General features: G+C 40.5%; 1 protein-coding gene across 1 annotated transcript in view; it reads left to right on the top strand.

The window, feature by feature from the left end:
- The window catches only part of LOC121683381 (protein furry homolog), a 227594-nt gene that overhangs the window by 20899 nt on the left and 188952 nt on the right, over positions 1 to 17743 (top strand). The window contains exons 7-10 of the mRNA XM_042063004.1: positions 9038 to 9206; positions 9297 to 9389; positions 9528 to 9626; positions 9882 to 9983. Of these exons, the coding sequence (XP_041918938.1) occupies positions 9038 to 9206; positions 9297 to 9389; positions 9528 to 9626; positions 9882 to 9983 (463 nt within the window). The remainder of the gene's footprint in view (positions 1 to 9037; positions 9207 to 9296; positions 9390 to 9527; positions 9627 to 9881; positions 9984 to 17743) is intronic.

Genomic DNA, 17743 nt, shown 5'->3' on the forward strand with positions numbered 1-17743 from the left:
GAGGAATCTAGTAGGGATTGGATCCAAAACACATGTTGAGGAGCCGGTTTGAGTTATAATTTTACCAAGCTCAGATTGAGTAATAGTGCTAAAGAACCTTAATTTTGGGGGGCTGTTTTTGGGTGTACTATCAAACATATTACTTGTGTTACCAATAGCCTCCCTTATAGAAATGACTTTGTTTTTGAAGAAGTCTGCAAATTCTTCGCATCTTAGAGAGGATGCCTGACTGAGTGTATCAAAAGGTGTTTGATGCAATAGCCTATCAATGGTAGAGAACAACACCCTAGAGTTTCCACTGTTTTCAGCAATTACCTTAGAGAAGTGGTTCCTTCTCTCATTCCGAATTTGCTATTTTTTCTTTTAGAATGGCACGGTGAACCTGTAACTTAGTTTTTCTCCATGTTCTCTCAGCTTTTCTACATGATCTTTTTAGATCATGGATATTTTCGTTCAGCCAAGGTGTCAGTTTGCTACAGGGCCTTTTTTTAGTCTTTAAGGGTGCCACTCTGTCAAGCAGAGTGCCTAATTCACGATTGAGAGCCTCTACCATTTGATCAATGGGATGATGTAAAATATCTAAATTTATGGAGTCTATAAGAGCTATGAACTGCTGTTCTGCTCTAATGTCCAAGAGTCGCGATTTGATTGCAATTTCGGGATGAATTTTTGGAGTATGTAGTACTATATTAAAAGATACACAATAATGATCAGACGTATTTATATCATTTACTGATAAGTCTGTGACTTCTATCCCTCTAGAAATCACTAGATCGAGGGTGTTGCCAAGGTTGTGGGTGGGTCCTGTAACATGCTGCTTTAGCTCTAAACTGTCCAACACATTAAGGAACTTACTGGCTTTAGCATCAGTTGTCTTATTGACATGAATATTAAAGTCGCCATTTACAATTATCCGATCATAGCTAGTGATGATGAGCGACATAATGATGTCCTGATGTCCTGCTTTGGCAATGCAAAGAAATATTTGTCATGCCAATAAAGCTACCTTGAATTGAATTGAATTGAATTGAGAGAGAGACGTTGTGCGGGTTGCCCTGACAACGCTAAACTTTTCACCCAAGTTTTAACCAAAGATAGGCTAGCATTAGTTCATTGTCTGGTTCGACCATAGATTCAATAGGCTAAACAGCCTGGAGCTGTGCTGATTTGCAAAGCGTCTTTCATGTTGAGGTTGCAACACTTCGTAATTTAGCTTTAGTTAGTCTCGGTGTTACATGGCAACTGGCACCCATGTTAACTGGCTGCGTTGGTGACGTTTCATGAGTGATGACGTTTCTTCGACAGATTTGGTCGCTTGCAGATTTGTCAATTTTTGATGGAAACTGGAGACGAACAAATACAAATATGCATGACATATTTAAATGTCTGTAGTACGCTACATGCACTGGACCATGAATATGGCACCAACAAAAATAAATACCTAAATAATAACTCCACGTGGGTATCGAACCTGTCTCCTAAATGAAATTGCTTACATGATAACCATTCATCTACGTACTTGCGCCACAAACCAGCTAACAAATCACAGTGAAATTTACTTGAATTACACAATTAAAAAAAGTCAGCTGATGTCATTATGATTGTAGGAAATTAACACGGCTGATCATGGTAGGCCTATATGGTGTTATCTTGCTACAGCAGTTGCCCAAGCCAGTATGTCTACAAAGTAGCCTGTCATGGTTAAGTTTTCAAACATTTCACTGACTACTGGGCCTGTACCACGAAGCGGGGTTACTGGCTTATCTGGGTAACTTCGAGAGTACCGATCGAGATCCCGTGTGGCGTAACTTCCCGATTAACCCGTACTACGAAAGGTGGATAGGTTTTAACCGAGGTATGCTGCCATGGCAATTTACGCTGCATCTTAAACCTGAAAAGGGAGCTTAACCTACCTAGATGTAACCCAGGGTTACTTTGTTAAATCGGGGTTGACAAAACCTGGTTATCTTAAGTGGTGTTAATCGGTACTACGACGCTGATTATGAAGTTAATTTGTTGAACCCGGGATAACCTAATTGGAGTTTGTGCGCGTTCACATAAAAGGAGCGGGTTGCAGCGCAAGTCACCACTTTCAATGATGACGCGATCACCTCATTTTACGGATGAAGAATGCACAATTATTATGACAAGTTACGAGGAATTAAAACCCACTCTACGACAAAAAAAAAACGTCGGCAGTGAACAAAGCAAGGCAAGGCTGTTGGCAACATATTGCAGATCGGGTAGCCTAAATGCCTAAAAGTAAAGTTTTATTTCCACATGTTCTTCAAATATGTGTTACGGAGGATTAATAGCTTGCGGAATGTCTGAAATCAGTTGAAATAATTAAATTGCCTATTTTGAGTTCAGAAAAAGGCCTACAGATGCAACACAATTCAGAAGTGGGCCTATAGATTAATAAGGATAATTGAATGTTTAAGTAGCTCCCATTGACCGATTTAGTGTATGCCTAATCCTGTGAACATTAGATGCAACACCATTGCCAAACGCACATGGCAGCAGGTGAAAATGAAACACAAAAACATTATTCATTATACAGTTCTAGCTTGCATTAATATTTCTTAATTATGAAAACATGTTGTATGCTTATTATATATTATATAATATATAGCCTTCACTTGGCCTCTGTTTTACAGCTAACAAGAAAAAGGTGTCTTTGAACACTACAGTAGGAGGAAAGGCACCAGAGTGTTTTACAGTAGCAGAGGAGTTGGCCATCGCAAATAATAGTGGAAGGCCGTTTGGAGGGGGTTGAGGGAGGCATTCGGTCGGATTCTGGTGCTGTGGAAATGTGCAGCCTTTATGTGCAGGGTACAGTAATATGACATTCAAGTTTATGTTAAAATGGTGATTTTAATTTATTAGGCCTATGTCCGAAAAGCTATTCTTGTTCAGATGTTCAGCATACTGTAGGCCTATGTCCGATTCATTTTCGGACATACAGTATTCTTGCTCAGATGTTCAGCATCACCGATGGAATACATGAATTGTCCACGTAAGGGCTTTGCTACGGCAGGTGACATTTAGAGACTGCCTAAATCAGCTGACAAAGATAACGAATTCCCTCGGCTAACAATGATATCTTCATAGAAAATATCGTCCGGGATTCTGGCGGTCTCTAAAAACCCTCGCCCTGCGAAGAGAGTCCCTCACGATTTTTGCTCCAGTGTCGTATGAATCATCCAGGTAGGCCTACGCAGACAAGTTGTATGTGGAGGGGTGGTAGCCTACTTATAAAGGGTGTGGTTAAACGGAAACCTCGGGTTAACCAAGAACATAACCTGTGGGGTAGGCCTATACTACGAATCTCGATTAGTGGATTAGCGAGGTATGTTGCGCTCAAAGCCAGGGTATGCTGTGACACGAAAGTGGATCTGTTTCAGTGTCGCTATATCACCATGGTATCTTATGCTGTCAACCAAACCTGGTCGGGAGGAGGTTATGTGCTCAAATTAAGTTATAGCTCAAATCGTGTAATCTTCCCTCCACTGACCAATCAATTGTCTTAAAAAAGAAGTTATCTCAAGTCTAGGATTCTGTCATATATCTTACAGGTGAAGCTCCGCCTCTACTAACATTTTGAATCTCGAATGCGCTTTAATAGTGCTGTGCGTGCAAATATCCCACTATGGACGTGCATACCATACAACAACTGATGACAATTGATTTATTTAATGTTATAGGTTAGACACAAAAAATGACCGCAGTGTAGATTAAGCTATCGCTCATGAATGCGGAAGTAATTGTTTTTAAATAGAGGCGGTCTTGTGCGTCTGCATGTTTCACGATTGGCCAACGTCATCCCAACACCGAGAACGCGCACAGATCTGAGCTGAAAGCCTAGTTTGACAAATATATCACATAACTGCTATTGTAGTATCACTTAACGTATACCCCTGAGTCAAGGCTTTGTCAAGCCTCGATATGTCTACATAGCCTAGATATGTCTAACGTGCTTCGTAGTATACCCCACTGCTCGGACCAGGTTTGAGATGCAGCGTAAATTGCCATGGCAGCATACCTCGGTTAAAACCTATCCACCTTTCATAGTAGCCTACGGGCTAATTGAGAAGTTACGCCACATGTGATCAAGTTACTCTCGAAGTTACCCAGATAAGCCAGTAACCCCGCTTCGTAGTACAGGCCCCTGCTCCGAGCAGGTTATGTTCTTGGTTAACCCGAGGTTTCCGTTAACCACACCCTTTATAAGTACCACCCCTCCACTAACAATTTCTCCCGAGACAATGTCGGCGTACCTGGATGATCCATATGAGATTGGAGCGCAAATCGTGAGGGGCTCTCTTCGCAGGGCGAGGGGTTTTAGAGACCGCCAGAAAATATATATAGTCTACCCGGACGATATTCTCTATGAAGATATAGATTGTCAGCCGAAGGGAATTCGTTATCTTTGTCAGATGATCTAGGCAGACGTCTCTAATGTCACCCGTCATAGCAATGCCCTGACGTGGACATTCATGTATTCGATCGGTATTCGATCGGTATGTATTTCTTCAGCAACTGGAATCCATGCATTTCCACGGAATTATTTTTGGAATCTGATCCCTTATCATACCTGTTCATTCTTACTCATCGCTCGACTTATCGTGACTAAATTCAAGATGGCTGCAAACTTCGTGAAGATACTGTCTGTATAAATCGTCTTGTAAGTAAACTACCAGTGCTTTTTCAAAGTTCTCAATGTCTCGTTTTAAATGTCAGGGCCCTCGGAAGTCTACCAATGAAGTGTGGAGATACATTGAGCCTCGTAAATGGTGTAAAACAGTGATTTATTTGCATGGCTAGCCCGATGCCGAAGCACCACCATTGAAAAAGCTGTTGGTAGCATCGGCTAACTAGCGCCAGATTTTAGAGTGCAGGGGACAAGCCGAGATGGGCTATGAGACATACGTTCACACTCGGTATCATGTTTCAACACACTTTAGGCCAATATCACACCGGAATTTTCCTTTAAGCTCCCTTCGTAGTACAGGCCCGTGGTCAGGCTCTCTGTGGCCACATAGTCTATCTGTAGCCTAAATTGAGGAAGCATTGCTGGTCTAAAAATAAATAAATAATAAAAAAAAAATGCTGGGCGAGGATTGAACCCCATGTCGACTAGCGTTAAATATCAATGTGTAGGCGTTAACCTGTTGCCCCACAGGAAAAGCACTAGTTTGCAAATAGAGTACCGAAGTGTGACGTTCCGTTTCCATGACGGCAGAATCACTGGATCTAAACAAACTTTCGAAGTAGCATTGAATGTAGACATGTGGCATCCTTTCTTGTAAATTGTTTTAAATGTAGACTATAGCCATTTAACGTGTTTTACTTGCTAGGCAGCAGCTAGCCACATAACATGGATTCCCTGGCAGGTGTAATAGAAAGAAACAAAATTCCAGTGGATATTTCACGTCTTCTCAAAGACTGGCGGCTGTTGAGTGACGTTTTTTGCTAAGAAAATTAAGCCAAAATACATCCATGAATTTAAAGGGGTGGTTCAGGATTTTGGACATAGGACCTCATTTCCAAGTAAGCAAGTGTGCTATTTATCAGTGGAGACCGTTTTCAACACGTTTCATCCAGTCCTTCTAATTGCAGAGTTCGCAGGTGCTAGGCTAGCGTCAACGGTATGTGTTAGCCTGCCACTAAAAACAGTCTTACCCACTCCAAAGTACTTATTTAGTCTACTTTATGTCTTCGTAGATAGTAGACTAGATTATTAGGCCATAGAATAAACCACTTCACAGCTGCTAACGATCATCCTCCACAATCATGAGGATCTAATGGTAAACGGTCGTTCGTCGCCTTTTTGCTTCTTATTGTAAAACCATATTTTTGTAACTATGTGTACCCGACTGACTGTCTCTGCAGTCCCTTGCCTACCATTCCGCCTACCACTCTAGTTGTAAACGAACTGTGACGTAACATTAGAATGGAGGTGCAAAACCTTAATTGTTTCATTACTCATATCAGAGTCATCCATTCCACATATGGATCACTTTTTATGCAGTTCAACAAGGAACTGTAATACTAGTCTAATACTAATCTCCATACTGCTACAATACTCTCTGCACCAGAAATGCCCTCAACAGTGCATGGGAGAGATGGTTTACAATTATTAAGAGCGCTCACCTCTTTCTAAAATTCAGTGACATGTTACACATCCTTTTGTTGACCATAGAATTTTTGGATATGAAGTGAACAGCATACCTTAATCTGGCTTTGGCAAGTTGTTTATGCTCAAACTCTGGGTCTTGCTTAGGTTTTCCAGCCATGACCCAAAGTTTATAGGCTTAACGAGCCTCAGTATGATACATAGCTATGCTCATTCCAGCCAGGTCTAATGTTATAATTATTGTTATGCTTACAGTGTTTGTAAAAAGTTTTACCTCCGTCATACAGGGCAGCCACTATACAGTGCATAAGGAAAGTACTCACAGCGCTTAACTTTTTCCACATTTTGTTATGTTTCAGACTCATCTTAAAAAAAAAAATCTCATCAATCTACACACAATACTCCAACACTCCACAAAAACAGATGTTTTGAGCTGTATTTTGGGCACCTGCGCATGGCGTAAAGTTCGTTTTTCACCTGCGCAAAGTTGAATTCGGTATTTTGCACGTTTATTTTTTAAACATCGCGCCCAGGGGTGTGGCAATTAACAACCTAGGAAGGGGCCTGGCGCGTTGTCTAAAAATCGCTATCATACACCACCTAAACCTGGTCAGAAGTCAATGGCGAGTTGTTCATATGCTATTTTAAGAGCGCATGTCAACAGTCATATTGGCAGGGGCACGCACCATCCTTCTATCATTCATGAACGCACACCAGCGCAAGTCCATGCAAAGCATTACAAATTGCACGATTACAATGGGAAACATAATTAGAATAAAGATATTATGAAATACTGTACATCTCATGATGAGTAGTTATTCACCATCATTTGCAAATTGGTAATGACGGTTAAAAGTGATTAGGGGAGAGGCGAGAGACACGCATGGAGCACAGCTGAAGACGCACTGTAATGAGATATAAGCAACTCCTCTGCAGGATAAATGTTGTTTTATTCAGTCATTTGAGAAACATTAAGGTAAGTGGTAAGCTTTTTCCAGCCTATGTTTTCGATGGTAACCCATTGTCAGTCAATAGTGAAAGTAACTGCATATAACTGTCTTGTCGTTGACTGACTCCTTGGTGAAGTTAGTTTCACTTTGCCAATGAGTTCAAATAATAGGTTTTAGTAAAGCATGGTTTAAGAATGACTATTCCATACGGTCTCGCAAGCAGCCTCCTTCAAATGTGCTGTTGAATGCCAAAATACCGATGCATTTATTTGACATATCGCGCTTTGCGCCGTTAAAGGGAATGACAGATATTATGCCCCAAACACACCCATATGACTGATTAAAAAACCTAGGAACACCTTGTTGCGCCATGCGTTCCACTTTTGATAACGAAACCCCTCCCAATGTGAACTGGACATCCTACTAAATTTGAATAGACTTTTGACGAGTGACGATGCACTTTAGAATGTCATGATATGGCCCTTGGAGTGTTTTGTAAATTTATAAAAAATAAAAGACTGCATCCTACTTCTATCAATTGGATAGAAGATTGGAGTCCATCTGTGCCTAAATTAATTCACTGGACATTATTAGGAAAGGTACTCATCTCTTTATATAAGGTCTCACAGTTGATGGTGTATGTACAACTAAAGTATGTACAACTAAAAATTCCACTTAGGGCACCGAAATGGCCAGCAGCGGCACTGTTCAGTAATTTAGGCTACATACTTGGAAAAGGCAGTTAGGTAGTTGTGACGACTCCTGAGCCTACTCAAACAGCTGTAGTCCCAGTAAGGTCCTCATCACCCACTTACTGATTGAATGATTTCCTTGTCACCCTAACAAGCAGCACCTGGATTCTGGGACTCCCTATTGGTTGTAGTCATCACATGTTTTTGTACTTTAATTCCTTCTTTGAGCAGCATTTGTAATGCTACACAGTGCTAAGACCAGTCCTTTGTTCTGTTATCTAACCAGTTTGGACTGTAGTTTTATTTTCATTCTTGTATACTCTTGGCTTTAATACTGCTGCAAATTTGCTGGTCGACTGGTGTGACCTCAGAATATCCTACATCATGGATGATTTGTTACAATAGTGTTGGATATGAAAATCCTTTATATCAACTAGTAGTTCAAGCCTGTTATACAGGGGAGACACTGATTCATAAAATCTGACCAAATTCATCCTATAAGGGGTCTGGGGAACACTATGTGGGCAGGTGACTCTCCAAGCCCATGGACTTTTGAATAATATTTAAACGAAGGTTAATCGGAATGATACAACCAGTTATCTAAAATTATGTTACGTTCATCCAAAACATGTGTTCGTTTCATTTTCGTTCTTTGAACCATTTCTAATCCCTTGTTCAGATACAATAAATATATGGCAGCAATAGGCCCATGCAATAAATCATGAAGGCAGAAAAATATGATTCATATGCAGACCATTTATCTCACATTAACATTAGTTCCTCTTGATCTGCAAAATACATATACTATGGAAAAGAGGTACGCACATTTTCCTAATATCTTTCATACGTAACAAAGTGCTTGGCTTGATTTTAGTGCGTAAACACTGTTTCTGTATCTGTGGCCCCTGGTCTCTGTTGTGTTATTTCTGTGTTGTGTTATGTGAATTCTGTTTTGATCTATCATACATTGTCAGATTATTCACTTGGCTGAACCAGTAAACTATCCAACCCAGCAAACAGAAGTCTATTAATCTCATTAATCTAAAAAGGTTCCTGTGAGGAACAGTCCCTCTAGTTGCAAGTCGCACCAGAATAGAGTGTGCTTAATCATAAATAATGTAATGTAATGTCACTACATGTCACTCTTCCAAAGAGACGAGAGTCAGTATGTTAATGCAGAGGTGGGCTGGTGTGTGCTACTGTTAATCCACATGTTTTGGTATTCATGTAGTGAAGCACCTCTGGGTTTTGTGCATCAGATTTCCAGCAGTGAAGAAGACATTTCTGATGGAGCTGAAGGAGCTGAGAAAGAAGGAGCAGAGTCCTTATGTGATCCAGAACACTGTTAGCCTTATCATGGGTGTCAAATTCTTCAGGATTAAAATGTATCCTGTGGAGGAATTTGAGGCCTCTTTCCACTTCATGCAGGTACATGAAGCAACATCATCTGTTGGTCATTCCAGACCATTGTTGTGATCGTTGTTGATTACAATCCAAGTATTCATATCTGCATTGCAGGAGTGTGCCCAGTATTTCCTGGAGGTGAAGGACAAAGATATAAAACATGCCTTGGCTGGGCTGTTTGTTGAGATTTTAGTTCCTGTTGCTGGTGTAAGTGGGAATACAGTTACAATTAGATATAATTATCTGTCATTATTATTTATAGGTCTTTGCCATTCTGTTTGATGATTTCATTTGTAGCCTAATTTATGAAATAATAGCTTTTGATTGTGTGTTTAAACCATATAGGCTGTGAAAAATGAGGTGAATGTTCCTTGCCTAAGGAACTTTGTGGAGAGCTTGTATGACACAACCTTGGACCTGTCTACCAGGAAGAAGCACTCTCTGGTTTGTCAACTAGCTATATTGATGATGACCTATTAGCCGTTTCTTCATCTATATCTGCCACGCAACTCTTCTCTCTTCATACTAAGATAACAAATAAATATTCAAAAACAACATTTCCCCCTCAGCTCTATGGAGTTGTTAGAGAATACTAGTCAATGCAGTAAATGATGTAACAACATAAAATGAGGACTAATTTACTTTGTCTGTGTAGAGTGTATTGTATTGTATCACACTCCTCTTCCTTCTGGTGTTTAGGCCTTATATCCCTTGGTGACCTGTCTGCTGTGTGTGAGCCAAAAGCAACTCTTCCTGAACAGGTGGCATGTCTTCCTCAGCAGCTGCCTCTCCAATCTCAAGGTGCATAGCAATCGGCTTTTTTATTTGTCACTCAAGTACAACCCCAAATCAGAAAAAGTTGGGACGTTGTGTATAATGCAAATAAAAACAATGTAATAATCTGGGAATCTCGTTAACTCATATGGTAACACTTTACTTGACTGGTGAGTTCATAACACATTCATAGCAGCTGTCATAAATTGCACATAAAGCATTCATGACTGTTTCATGAGACATGACTCAACATTCATACCAAACCTTTCATGAATGTGGAAGACAGAACGACGACAACTTGTCAATTACATTTAGCAGACATTTCTTGACCAAAGTGACTTACATATGTCAGCTACAAGGGATCACATTGTCCCCGGAGCAACTTGGGGTTAAGTGCCTTGCTCAAGGGCACAACGGTGGAAGCCGGGAATTGAACCAACAACTTTCAGGCTACTGCACGCTAGCCCAGCTCCTTTACCACTACACTACCAGCGCCCTATAGAAGTCCAACAATCGCAAAGCAGCATTGCCGTTTTTGTTCCAAACCTCTTACCTGATCACATCACATCTGAGTCAATGGGCTACTCAGTGCCAAAAAGACAGAACATGGTCAAGCAAATATTTTTTGTTTCATAAAAATGTATTTGTTTTATGATGTAACCTTTGCAGATTATTTCTCATCTTTTGCTACTGGGAATGTCCAACCGTTCCAGGTTACACAAATACGGGTCAGCTGAATGTAGGCTAGTTTACCTCCCAGTGTTAAATTCAGTGATTATGAATACTTTACAACTTGTATAGTAAAGTGACATTTCATGTAGACTTCATAAGATATTCATGAAAGTTCAGACAGAATGGGTAGGCTCGAGGGTTAACTAATGTGACGAGCAGGGCAATACGCTTGCGGTTGCAGAGCTCGGGGTCAGTGCTGGGGAATACAGCTTGCGGTTGCAGAGCTCGGGGTCAGTGCAGGGGAATACAGCTTGCAGTTGCAGAGCTCAGGGTCAGTGCTGGGGAATACAGCTTGCAGTTGCAGAGCTCAGGGTCAGTGCTGGGGAATACAGCTTGCAGTTGCAGAGCTCGGGGGTCAGCAAGGGAATACAGTTTGCGGTTGCAGAGCTCGGGGGTCAGTGCAAGGGAATACAGCTTGCAGTTGCAGAGCTCGGGTCAAGTAGGGGAGTACAACTTGTCGTTGCAGAGCTCGAGGTCAGTGCAGTTGGAATAGAGGACTGGTGCAGTTGCAGATGGCACGTGATTCAAAGATTTATGAGTGATCCATGAGTCGCATTCCAAATTTACAATCTACAGTTCTGCTTGTTTGGCAAGATCCCTAGCCAGGGTCACGAAGTGCTTTGCGGGGATCGTGAGCAGGATCCATGTGACACCCCAAAGAATACAACCAAATTGAAGAGACCCTGGCTAGGACCATGTAGCTATAGATAAGGTGATGTGAAAGGTACCTAAGGACCCTGGCAGAGTATTTGAGCGAGTGCTCTGGTAGACCATTATTTGCCGCAATAACCTAAAATGAGTAACGGTCTGTGCCAATTCCAATATGTGTTGGTAGATATTTGAGTTGCACAAACCAATGGAGTTACAGAAAAGTGCATTGCAGATAAGAATCAAATATGCTATAATTTAGACATTACTTAGCATGTACACATGGTCTGAATATATTTGAAAGTGATAAAATGGGAATGACAGAGAGAGAATGATAGAGAATGACAGCCAGCGTCTAGGCTAGAGTAGGATGGGCATTGACATGATCAGTACAAGTGAAGAGCATGAAGAGCCATCTCGAAGCTGAAACTGATTAATGGATGTTGAGAGCGACCATGCTTGGCAGAGTTTATGGCTCAGCCAAATGCTCTGTGGGGACTGCGCAGGAGTGCACAGGTAGGAGTCAAGCAGGATCTGTAAATGCAGCCCCAAGGATGCGGCAACTAAGGCACCTTAAAAAGAAAGAGAAACTGAAGATTCAGTAATGTCCATGGATTGACCTGGGAAAAAACATTGTTAGGCTGAAAAAAAAACATTGTTAGAATGATGCGGTGATCCCATAAGTGGTGGCACGGCTCCAGGGAAAGAGGGGAAGGGGGAACCAAGGACACGGTCCTTGAGGGAAAATGGACGTGAACACGGTTCGGGCCGTGAGGAGATAATGGGGAAAGGGAAGATGTAGCGACGCGTTCACTACGCCAGGGAAGAAGGTGGCTCAGCACAGGGTCAATACAGCACCTATGCTGGAGGAGAGTGGTCAAGAGACAGATGACAAGGATATATAAACACATGAAGATCTGTGCTGCGGCACTTGTGCTCCACTGGTCAGCCTATAAAGCAAATGCACAATAGAGACATAGTAGGCTAGTAGTAGGCTGTTGCTTACGACATTCTTTGATGATACAGGCCTTACGCCCCGGGATGATGCATATTGTGTTTTTCATTTGCTGGACCAGCCCTATAAAAGGTGCTGGCTGACGTCACTCCTGAGGCCGGCTCGTTTTTTTTTTGGTTACTTGTTAAATGCTACCGCTGCCACGCCACGCTTCCTGTTCTACCTCAAGGTCTACAGTCCCTCTCAGAGTGACAGTCTGGGAGAGAGGCCTGGAAATTGGGTGGCTTCGTTTTTGGCCTTCTGGCCTCGTTTTTGCGGCCTTCTGGCCTTTGCTTGCCATTTTTGTTTTTGGATGTTAATTTTTGCCTTTCTATATGTTCTAGTTTAATTATAATAAATTATTGATTATTTTCAAATTTATCCACCGTTGTCTGCCGTGTTTTGCCCTTGCTTTATTAGGGGTCCGAGCAGCGTAGCTGCAGGACCTCTATTGTTTCTGTACCGTTCATTTTTGGCCAAAATTCTGTAAAAGTCATACTGCAGCCTAAACCGTAACTCCAAAACTCTTCAAATTTTCAGGTATGGTTACCAGTACCCCCCTCTACCCATAACCCAAAATTTGGGGTACTGCACCCAAAGGTGGTGCTATTGGAAAAAAAAGTTAATTATGCTAATTTCTCTTTACCAGATTGACCTAGACTCAAAATTCTTTCATAATATTAATCTCTAAACTTAGATGCATCTTTTTGGCCCTGGTCTTATGGTCTAAAAATGTTTACTTTTGACACAATTTCATGGAAAAGCCAAACATTATAAAAAGTTTCACACTCTTCAAAAATAATCAAATCTTCACCAAAATTCTCACAGACAATGTTTAGACCAAGCCTCACAAAAGTTATCGCTCAGAATTTTTATATTTTGTTCCATTTCAGAGATATAGGCCAATAAAGTTAGACCACTTAGGCCATTTTTCCTAGATCACCTATATTCCTATAAACATAAGTCCTAGAAACTTCACATTTTCAAGTATTGTTACCAGTACCCCCCACTACCCATAACCCAAAATTTGGGTACTGCACCCAAAGGTGGCGCTCTTGTCAAAAATGCTTATTTCTCCTTACCAGATTGACCTAGACTCAAAATTCTTTCATCATATTAATCTCTACACTTAGATGCATCTTTTTCACCCTGGTCATATGCTATAAAAATGTTTACTTTTGCCACAATTTCAGAGAGAAGCCAAACATCATAAAACGTTTCACAGGCTTCAAAAATTATCAAATCTTCACCAAAATTCTCACAGACAATGTTTAGACAAAGCATCACAAAAGTTATCAAAATAATTTGGATATGTTGTTCCATTTCAGAGATATAGACCAATAAAGTTCGACCACTCAGCCCATTTCTCCTATATCACCTATATTCCTATATGAGTATTTTTTTTCCCTTGGAGAACAACCATACCACCATCATTATGTGGATACCATTAACAGTGCACATTTTCAGATCTGTACTCTTTTTTTATAAAGCCCTTAATTCTATTGTCAAATGTATGCTAGGAATTTTCTTGATGTTATGTGTTTGCCAACACACATTTTCACCATGTGAATGTGACTGCCAAATATGTAGGATTGTCAGTGGCTCAGTGGGATAATGCCTAGTGCTGGTGTTTGTTATGTTGAGAGTTCTAATCCCCTGTAGTGCTTTAGGCTCTAGCTCGAATACTATTGGTTATTGAAGATTCACACCATTAAACAGCACCTGAATGACATCAGCCAATCAACATTCACACTCATCAGTTGCCAAGAATCAGAATGCCGAGACACTCTATGACATTCAGGGGAACTTCTTTGTTTACTATTTTTCCTTCATCATTAAGTCTATCATATTTATATTTCATCCATTAGTATTCTTCTCTACAAATGTCTAATTGCCCCAGAATTTCAAAAAGTTTTCAGGTGTACTCTTTTAGGAAAGCCCTTCATTTTATTGTCAAATGTATGCTTGGAGTTTTTCTTGTTGTGTGTTCACCAATACACATTTTCACCATGTGAATGTGACTGGCCAACATGTAGGATTGACAGTGGCTCAGTGGGATAATGCCTTGTACTGGTGATCCTTAGGTTGAGAGTTCAAATCCCACTTGAACCATTAGTATTAGAATACTGTTGGGTTGTGGATGTTAGCATACTACAATAGAATGCTGTTGGGTTGTGGAGGTTAACACACTATAACATTACAGCTACTTGTTAATATGGCACTTGCAGTGCAAGGCAAGTATAACTGTATAATTATAGGCTGTTTATCTTATTGACTCTGACACAGCTGTAGCCTATAATTATTTGTCATTTCTTATACATATTTAGTCAGCTCTTCCACTTGACAGAACAACTCTGTATCGGTTAAGGATGTCACGCATGAAACAATGCTGCAGAAACACGAAAATACGACTTTGAGTTTAGTAGGCTATAATTTTCAGTTCCTGTTTATCTATTGCACGATGGGTAATAATTTAAAGGAATCGTGTTGCAGTCTTGTAAATAGTGACCCTGCAAGATCCCTAGTCATTGCAAAATCATAGTCTGTGACTTAAAACTCTACTACTTGTCTTTAGATGTGAGAGGGTCTGAGACTGTAGTCTTTCAAAAATCTTTTCCAAATCTTTGCAAATCTTTCCAAAGTCTGTCAGTGTAAGAAGGGCTTGAGGTGAAAGTGCTGTGGAGAATTTGCAGGATTGTTTGGCTCTGCCACCTAACCACACCCAGTTTACCTGCTGGGAAACCCTGTAGCTCCGGAGCAGGGGCTCAGACCAGGATAAATTGTTTGCTCACCCTCAGTTCACTCTTTTGTTCATCTCAACCCAGCACTCCAGTGTGTCCTGCTCTGTGTGCGTTTTTGAGTTAACGTAAGTCATCACTTTAATGACCCTCACTATGACTTTTGTGATGTTTATCAGTTTGTAGAGTAGCTCTGCCATCATGTGTAAAGTTAAGGTCTTTGTTTGTTGGTTTGGTGTGTTGGAGTCCCATGTGAGAGATGATTAGGTGATGTTGGTTGACTTGGGATGTCAAGTATTGTTTAGTTGTACCTTATATAGCCATACGATTTCAGTTTATTGTTCAAATGTCAATTGGTTTGTTTGTGAGTTGGGATCTGTACTGATTTACCCCATTTCATTACTCCATTTTCTGTTTGTTTCCTCTTTGATGCAGCACACATACAAGTAAAGAACAAAAGAACAGATGAATTGAAACTCAAATAAAGTTCACTTGTGTTGCACCGAAACCTGCCATCTCCGTGTCATCACTCCATACCATTGAGCCTTCTGACTGAGGCTCTGCCTGCTCGCCACACACTCACTCTACCTCGACCCACATCGCCCCCTACAGTTCCTTCAGTTGGGTTGTGGAGGTTAGCATACTAGACTAGAATACTGTTAAGAATACTGTTGGGTTGTGGAGGTTAGCACACTATAACGTTACAGCTACTTGTCAGGACTTGTCGTGCAAGGCAAGTATAACTGCATAATTATAGGCTGTTCATCTTATTGACTCCAACACAGAACCCACCCCCACCCCCCTTCACCTACCACCACAAATACAATTCCATTCTGTGGGAAACACTGCCTTCCATTATCAGACCCTTCATCTTATCCATGACAAATGCATAGTCCTGTAGAATAGAGTATTATTAGAATACTATTGAGTTGTGGAGATTAGCGCACTAGAATACTACTGTTAGAATACTGTTGGGTTGTGGAGGTTAGCACACTAGAATAGGGTATTGTTAGAATACTATTAGGTTGTGGAGGTTAGCACACTATAATGTTACAGCACAGGGTAATCCTACTTTTATGCATCAAATTTATTCCAATCCAACTCAAAAGTTTTGAACAACACAAAGTGAAGGTTTTATCCAGATCAAAACCAAGAATATATTATGTGATCTAATCCAATTTCAGGATCCTTGTTTCCCTTTGAACAACCCATTTTCAAGATTTGATCCAATCCGATAGCCGAAATCCGGTAACTGAAATCCGATAACCAAAATCTGATCACGTTTCTTTTGAACAATTGGGCCCAAACAGTCAAAGCATATGTAAAACTAAAAAGCTATGCTACCTCATGTTCGTTTTGCTCGGACCCCGTAAATCACCACTTGCGGTTATATTTTAGTTTTGTTATAGTTCTCTGACCCTAGCAGGGGACTTAACAATATTTACATAAAGTTGTGATAATTGAGTTTGAGTAAACTAGGAATAGCAATATGCACCAATTTAGCAATACAAAGTGCAATGGAGAAAGCCAGGAAGCAATTAAACAATTTAATGCTGTAGCTAACGGCAAGAGAAGTGGTGAGCAGTACGAATTATTAGAGAGGAGTCCAAGGAATAGAGGAGAGCTACACGCTTCCTTGGTCAGCTAAGAGAGTAACTGAGCGGAGCTATAGGCTGGTGTACGTGCTCCCTTGGTCAGCTAGGGAAGGAACAGAGCTACATGCACTGCATGAAAAGTGTAATTTTTGTAAACGCTCGTAAATCTCCCTAATCAGTCCCTCCAGGATTTCGCGTGGATTTTTTGAGATTGTTGCGATCTAAAATGCCTGATTTCGCGACAACTTTTCTAAAAAATTGTGGTGGAAGTTGCGGTGTTTTTAGCTGTTTGTTGCGAAGAAATTGCGGGAGGAAGTGAACATTTTTATTAATTTTAATTGAGGGTAATTAAGGTTAGTAAGACCAAAATTACACTGATCATCTTGATGCTTATTAAAAAGGATAAGTAAAGGTAAATAGTAAGGGTTACAGAAAATCAAAGTAGGCCTCCTTTATTTGTGTAAATACTTTGACTGGGGTAATTCACAAAGCAGTATAACCTTTCGTAGAACTGTCCAAAAAAGACAGCCCCCTAAAGAGATGGCATCATGTCATATGTTTCAATACATTCATATATGTTGTAATTCATATTAAGTTCATATCTTTTTAATAATTCATATTCTGTGACTTGCATAATTACTAATAGCCAACTAAGTATCTAGAAATTTCATATTGATTTAAACTATTAGACTACACTTTTCTTTAATGTTATTACATTGTTGGTGTGTAAGTCTAATTGACTGCCTGCCACTTTAAGGATGTGAGAGTAGCATAATAACATTTCTAAGTGGATTGGAACGCTTGCATCTCACTGTGTTCGGCTACGATTGGAAATAACTTTTTGCATAGTGCATTACGATATGTGGATGGAATTCGGGATGTTTTCTATGTCATTAGTTAAAATAAATGTTAAAAAATAACTCGTATAAAATCATTCTTGGATCATAGAAGAGGTAAATGTCTTTATTCTATGATTTTGGTAGCACTACACAAACTGAGCCCACAAGCTAGCAAACATGACACGAGCTAAAAGGACATCTCCAGGTGTAAACGCTTGCCAGTGGGTTGCATATTGTAGCC

Source organism: Alosa sapidissima, chromosome 15 (genome assembly GCF_018492685.1).
Source record: "Alosa sapidissima isolate fAloSap1 chromosome 15, fAloSap1.pri, whole genome shotgun sequence".
Classification (NCBI taxonomy): Eukaryota; Metazoa; Chordata; class Actinopteri; order Clupeiformes; family Clupeidae; genus Alosa; species Alosa sapidissima.